This window comes from Dermacentor silvarum, chromosome 3 (genome assembly GCF_013339745.2).
Source record: "Dermacentor silvarum isolate Dsil-2018 chromosome 3, BIME_Dsil_1.4, whole genome shotgun sequence".
NCBI classification, from domain to species: domain Eukaryota; kingdom Metazoa; phylum Arthropoda; class Arachnida; order Ixodida; family Ixodidae; genus Dermacentor; species Dermacentor silvarum.
The window spans coordinates 14,998,615-15,005,377 of NC_051156.1; the positions used below are offsets into that span (position 1 = coordinate 14,998,615).

The 6,763-nt window shown below is 47.6% G+C and overlaps 1 protein-coding gene across 1 annotated transcript; it reads right to left on the reverse strand.

The window, feature by feature from the left end:
* Positions 1–648: 648 nt before the first annotated feature.
* On the reverse strand, positions 649–1,476 carry LOC119444225 (gonadotropin-releasing hormone receptor). The gene has a single exon (XM_037708655.2). The coding sequence runs from the start codon at positions 1,420–1,422 to the stop codon at positions 649–651; it is 774 nt and encodes a 257-aa protein (XP_037564583.2). The 5' UTR covers positions 1,423–1,476.
* Between the last annotated feature and the right edge of the window lie 5,287 nt (positions 1,477–6,763).

Below are 6,763 nucleotides of genomic sequence, written 5' to 3' on the forward strand. Positions count from 1 at the left end.
GATCATGTCCTTGTCGTTAAAGGCAGCACACAAATTGGCGAAACAATTCTGCACGTGAAAGATTCAATCGAAAGGAGCGACCAACCCGCTAGCAAACTAGCTCCGGTGCTCGTGGTTAATAGCCCGTCCAACCACAAAAAAAAAAAAAAAAAAAAAAAACCATCTTGCCAATGCTTTCTCACAGCCATTCTATAGCGGAGACGACATGCTCGGTGACAAATTGTCATGCGCACCGGTCAAGATAGTAAGAGTTTGCAAACGTTTTATTTATTCTTTTTTCCCCTTATTCCGAGTGAAATTTTCTCTACATGACTATGTAAACCTCCTTACTCCGTGATATTAAGAACTTCAAAATCATGAGTCATGCATGATTGAGTCATGCAATCATGCATGACTCAATGGCAAGACTCGAAAGCTCTAGCTTAGAAAGCTATCTTTTCTGTAAACTATACCTTGCATTACGCATTTATTTAGCAGTATTCGGAGAATTTATGTGCAATTTCTTTTTTTATTATTATTTTGGTAAAGCCATCGCCACATCACTATCTATCTGTCAGGCAGCATGAGCACGATGCGCAGATGTGCCTGAGTATCCACCAACCCTCCACCCGTTGTTTAAAGAGCGCCAGGGAAAAGAATAATTACTTTTCATATCGAAATGACTATTAAATATACTTGGCCCTCATTGTATTGTCCAAAAGGAATGTCGTCTGTAGAATTCACTGCGATAATTTTGATGACAGTCAAAATTGTATTGGGGTTGCACATTTCAATTCTAAGTGTGCTTACAGACCGTAAAGATTGAAGAAACGTGCCATCGGTTTGAGCGACGTCATCTTGCGAGGAGGTGGCAAGAGAAGCGCTCACCTGCGGAAGACTGAGCAGCGCGCTGAGCACCCACGCGGCCAAAGTGAGCCTCTTGGAACGGAGGCGGTTTCGAGCACGCTCCATGGGGTACCGAAGCGCCAGCAACTGGTCGTAGCCTATCACCACCAGGATGAAGGTGGACAGGTAGAGCGAGAACATCTGCATGTACTTGAAGAGCTTGCACAGGGGCTCACCGCCCAGCCACTGCACCGTGACCGTCCAGGCCGCTTCGGCGACCACGCACCACGCGGTCACCATGAGGTCGGCGACGGAGAGGTGCGCCAGCAGCAGGTAGAGCGAGGAGCGACGTGCCCGGCCCATGGCCCAAATCGAAAGCAAAGTGGCCAAGTTGCCGAACAGGGACACTCCGGCGATCAGCACCAGCACCAGCGCCCGCACGAGCGCGGCTCGTGTCAGCTGAGGGGCTGCCTCGGCACGTGGAGACGCCGTCCAGTTGCCATCGGAGAGGACGTGCGCTATGCTGGCGTTAGCTTCTTCATCTGCAAGCGGCAGGCACGTGGTGTTTGCCGAACACAGGCCGGGCATCAGAGCCATGGCGGGTGTGACAAGAGGCACCGCGGCGGGACACAGTCAACGAGGGGTGAACGCGCAGCAGAGCGCGCCACGCGCACGGAGCTGTTTCCGAGAGAGTGATCGCGCCGCGTGGCAGAACAAACGCTCCCGTGCCAGCAGCTCCAATCGTACGCCGCTAGTGAGGCGCTCTCGGCCGACCTGAGTCCTCGCGAGGCGACGGTTTCAGCCCCCGGTGACTAGATGGCGCCAGCGGGAATCGATGACCACCACCTTCGAACGAGCGAAACGTTTTCTCCCTCGCGTTTCGCCCTCGCTTCTGCACTCACACGCGTGGTTCCGCAAGCGCAGGGGTTATATGCGAGTCTGAGACGGGATGCCTAGCGCTTCGGTAAACCGCTCTCACGTACACATTCTGTAACGGAAGCGTCAACGCTTAACAGATACCTTCTCTAGGGTGTGTCAGTATTGTCGCAATGAGGCAAGCAAGTCATCCAGCATATCGACCGTCGACGAGTAGTCTAAGAACGGCTGGGCATAAAGTGTACGTATTATACATGCTCGAGTTTTGTTTGAGATAGTAAAATGTGAAATGAAACGTTCAGTTTGAAAACTGCAATAATATTTTATCGTCCAGGAAAGACATTGCTAATTTCACCTGATATACGCGTTCGCAAGCTAGGTGTTTATTCTTGTACCTTTGGCTATGATATAAACATCTGTGAAAGCCGCACATACATTGGTGTCATACACAATCTTTTCTTATTCAGGAAGGAGCCGTGGTCACCTAATTTGTAATATTTTACTGTCTGGCAGCATCAAACTGACACCCGAACACGCGTCGCCTGAAGTCTTATAGCAGAATACGTGACCTGGAAGATGCGAACACCCTTACACGTCGCAATCCGCCTACTTCACCCCGCGCAACGTGTAGAGGCTACATCTAAAGAAGAAACGTAACAGCGAGAGCGTTTGCTCCACGAACGGGCAGCGCATGAAAGAAAGCGCTGCCTGCAGAATCTCTCGAGGAATAAGAGGAGGATGAAAACGGAAAGCCTCTTCCGCGAAATGGGGGCTATTCTTCTTCAGGATTTCTGCGACTGACGCTGGTAACACACAATCCGTAAAAGAGTCCAAATACGTGCAATCTGAATGCTGTTTCGTGCCTCTATTTGGTGATATATTTGAGCTTGCTTCGTTGCCAACGAATATGCCTTCTTTTTTTTAGCGCCCGACTACGCCACCAAGGCCGATTACTTTCGCATTGCGTTTACTTGACAGTGGCGTGTTGTTCAGCGTCAATCACACACTTTAGCGGTATACAGCGGTATCCACATTGCAGCATTGTTGCAGTCACCGTCATCATTACCGTGAACTTAAAACGCATTGCAAAATAAAGACACCTTAGAGTTACATTAGGCCTCCCAGTATCATTATTGTCGACATACGGGGTGTCCTTGTACTCAGCCTATCTGATTTCCTGTTCTCAGTGCTCAAAATAATCTGCTTTCATTGTAGACTGACTTGTTTTATTCGTCGATGTCAACTTTCTTACTTTCATAGAGCATACGTCACCTCGCAGCTCGACCTAGTTGATTAAATGCGAAATAAAATGAAATATATCAGTGTTTGGTCTAATCAGCACTGCTATCTTTCTAACCCGTTAAAGAGCCCCTCACCAGGTCCGACCATGTTGAGCTGGCAAGCACAGCGCAGACAATGTGCGCGAGTGATCGTGTCTGTTAAGATATATGTAGCGGCAGCAGCATCGGCGTCGCATGATAATTACGTAGACGCTCGCGTCTGCACGAGGCACGAGCGGCTGGCACGCATCTGCACGGGCTAGCATTCCGAGACAGATTAAAAATGTGTTTTTCCTCTCCCGTGAGAGCGCTGAAACTTTACCGGTCTACGTGGTCGCTCGTCGCCACAAGTATTACATCGTTACGCGCCGCGGAAAGAGCTAGACTTTAAAGCCAAAGGCCGCTTGCCCTTCTCTTCGCGGGCGCCGCGCTCCCAGCCGGAGGGTCGACGTATGGACGCGGGGGAGCGGGGTATGGACGACAAGTGGACACGGGGGAGCGGCAGCCACCTGCGCGTCGCTAAGGAACCCTTTCTGCCTTCTTTTGCAGTTGATCGTCCAGCTTGGCGCACGGCATCTTCCCGCCTTGGAAGCCGAAGCTGTGTCTGCACCATCGTTGCTGCGGCTGATATCTGGCTCCGACATCAACGCACGTGGACTTCTGGATCAAGATCAGCGGGCTACCATCGTCGTTCCTTTCGTCCCCCGCGCCACCAAACCACTGCTGACAGCGCCGCCACGGGCGCTCTTAAAGGACTGCATCGCCTGGCCGCCTTTAGTGGACACGGGGGAGCTGCAGCCACCTGCTCGTCGCTAAGGAACTTTTTCTGCCTTCTTGTGCAGGCTAGTAGCACTACGTCCTTGTACTCTAAGCGAACGAGCAATTTTTGTTTGCTGCTTCTCCCGTGTCCGCAAGTTTTGGGAGCAACTTTGTCTGAGTGTGTATTTGTCGCGAAAACCTTATTAAAGTGTGGTGTCCTCCAGTCCAATCCTGGCCCCCCTAAGGTGGATCCAAGCTATAAACCTAATGATGACGTGCTCTCAGCTATCGCTGCTTTTCCCTCGAAATTTCAATCGCAGCATAGAGAAATAATGGATGCTCTTGATGAACTTAGAAGTAACCAAGGAGCTCTTCCATCGACGGTACTTGATTTAACAGTTCGAGTAGCCGCAGTTGAAGCGTCTATTGAAGTAATAGAAGGCCGGCAGTCGAGCACTGACGTACAACGCATCATTGCTGAAGCTGTGAACAAAGAGCAGGCAGCACTGCAGTCCCGCCTCAATGATCTTGAGGACAGCTCGAGGTCTGAAAATAAAATTTTTTATGCAATCCCTGACGCTGCTTCGGAAAATTGGGCACAGTCGGAAATGCAGGTGTGCAATTTTGTTTCTCGCCAGCTGAACTTGAATATCCACTAGGGACAGATTTCGCAGGCACATAGATTGGGCAATTTCGTCGCAAGCAAAACACTGCCTAATATTGTGCAATTTTATCTTTCAAAATTAAAAGACGGCATTCTTTACCAAAAAGCAAAGTTTAAGGGTACTGGTGTATCCCTTGGTGAAGACTTCTGTAGGGCCACACGCCAATCGCGGAAGAATTTATTAGAATTGTGCACAGGAAGCTGCTATCCTTACACGCTTCGACATATCAGGCTGGTTCTGAACGGAAAAACCTATGCATACTGCACAGCTACAAACAGGGTTTGTGAATACGGGCCTGCTTCTGTAACAAATGTTCCAGCTAGCACATCAGCAAACTCGCCCCTGCCAGCTCATCCTAGCTAATATCGCACTCTAATGCCGACAACAAATCAATTCTATTCACGAATATCACAAGTATCCTTAAAAAGCGAGCCGATTTATCGCCCATCACCGATTCCTGTTCAGCAGACATCATTATTCTCGCTGAAACGTGGACTATCGGCTAAAATAAAAGACAGCGAAATCTTGGACTGCGAAAAAGCTTACAATATCTATAGATATGACCGTGACATTCGCTCCGGACGGGGCGTGTTGGTTGCTATCAGTGACTCGCTTGTTTCTTCACCTGTTACTATTGCGGCCCTCGGGATTTGGTCTATGTATACGTGTTCAAGCTGGCTATCAAGAATTTCTATTCTGCGCATGCTATCGGCCTCCCACTGCATCCATGTCGTTTTCTAATGAACTACACGACGCGTGACCACTACACCACTAATGAACTACACAACAGCGTGACCATCCGATTCACCAGCTTCTATTGTTCCTCCTGGGCAATTTCAATTACCCCCCCATTAATTGGAGTGATCAGGCTACTACCCTTAAACATAATTCTTCTGAGTGTGTTAATTTCCTGAGCCTTTGTAATGATTTAACCTAACCCAACTTGTTCGTCAACCAACACGAACCACTGCTTCTGTCTCCAACATCCGTGATCTTGTATTGACCACCACGCCTGACGTGGTTAGCCCTCTTACTTACCTGCCTGGCATAAGTGATAATTCTTTGATTCACTTTACTATCACAGCACGGAGGTTATCTTACCAAAAGCATGAAATAATTCACGATTACAGTCGGGCAGATGTAACATCGATAACAGCCGAAATGCCAATCGTTCCTCCTTGATTTCCTCTGCAATTTTTCCAGGTGCACAGTTGAGGAAAACTGGTGCCTCTACAAAAATAAACTGGGTTCTTTAATCCGACATTTCATACCACAGCGAAAGATTATTCTCACCCACGGTCGCCCTGGTTTACTACTGCTCTAAAACGGCTTTCAAAGAAAAAGAAACGTTTATTTCGCCGCGCTAAGCTAACCAACAACCCGAATCATTGGGCTGCCTATTTCGAAGGTAACATGCAGTACAATAACTACATCTAGTGCGCCAACGATCTGTTTTTTAACACTACTTTGCCGAAAATGTCGCAAACCAACCCGTGCTAGTTTTGGAATATTGTCAGTGCCTCGGAAAATCGCCTTATCCAACTGGCACGTGATGATAACACTTTAGTTCCGCCTCCACAATGCTGCTCAGTGTTGAACCAAGCGTTTGTTTCTTTTTTGTGTGAAATCGCCCCTGTTTCTTGCCCATATTTTCGCGACCAAAACTTTCTTACCATGGCTCCCATAATAATTGTAGGCGTTGCTAAACTCATTAGTAATCTTAAGGTTTCATCATCGTATTACTGTGATTCAATTACAGTCCAAAATACTAAATATGACAGAGGTGTGCTCCTCTGTTATCCTGTCCAATATTTTTGCTCAATCTTTAGAGTGCTCCACAATTCCCGTGATTGGAAGATAGGGAAGGTGGTCCCTGTCCATAAGTCAGATAATGTACATCTTCCCGATAATTACAGACCCATATCACTTACAAGCATCCCATGCAAGCTTCTTGAGCACGTTATTTATTCTCATTTAATCGAATTTCTAGAAGGCAACCCTTTCTTCACTAACTGCCGGCATGGTTTCAAGAAAATCTTTTCCTTTGAAACGCAGCTATTATCTTTTACTAATGATCTCTTTATATATAATGACATCGGCTATGACATTGATTGAATATCCTTGAATTTCCCCAAAGCTTTTAATGGGGTGGCACATGACTTACTTCTTAAATTAAGCAAACTTAACACAGACACCGAGGTATTCCACTGGATTAAACACTTTCTTTCTGACCACACCCAGTTTGTCACTGCTAACAACTTTTCTTCTACACTTTCTCCTGTCTCATCCGGCGTTCCATAAGGATGTGTGTTGAGACCCTTGCTTTTTCTCATTTACATTAACGACCTCCGTAACTGT

Bases quoted from the DNA above. Each gene is read 5' to 3' on its own strand.
- LOC119444225 (XM_037708655.2), bottom strand. From the start codon at position 1,422: ATGGCTCTGATGCCCGGCCTGTGTTCGGCAAACACCACGTGCCTGCCG.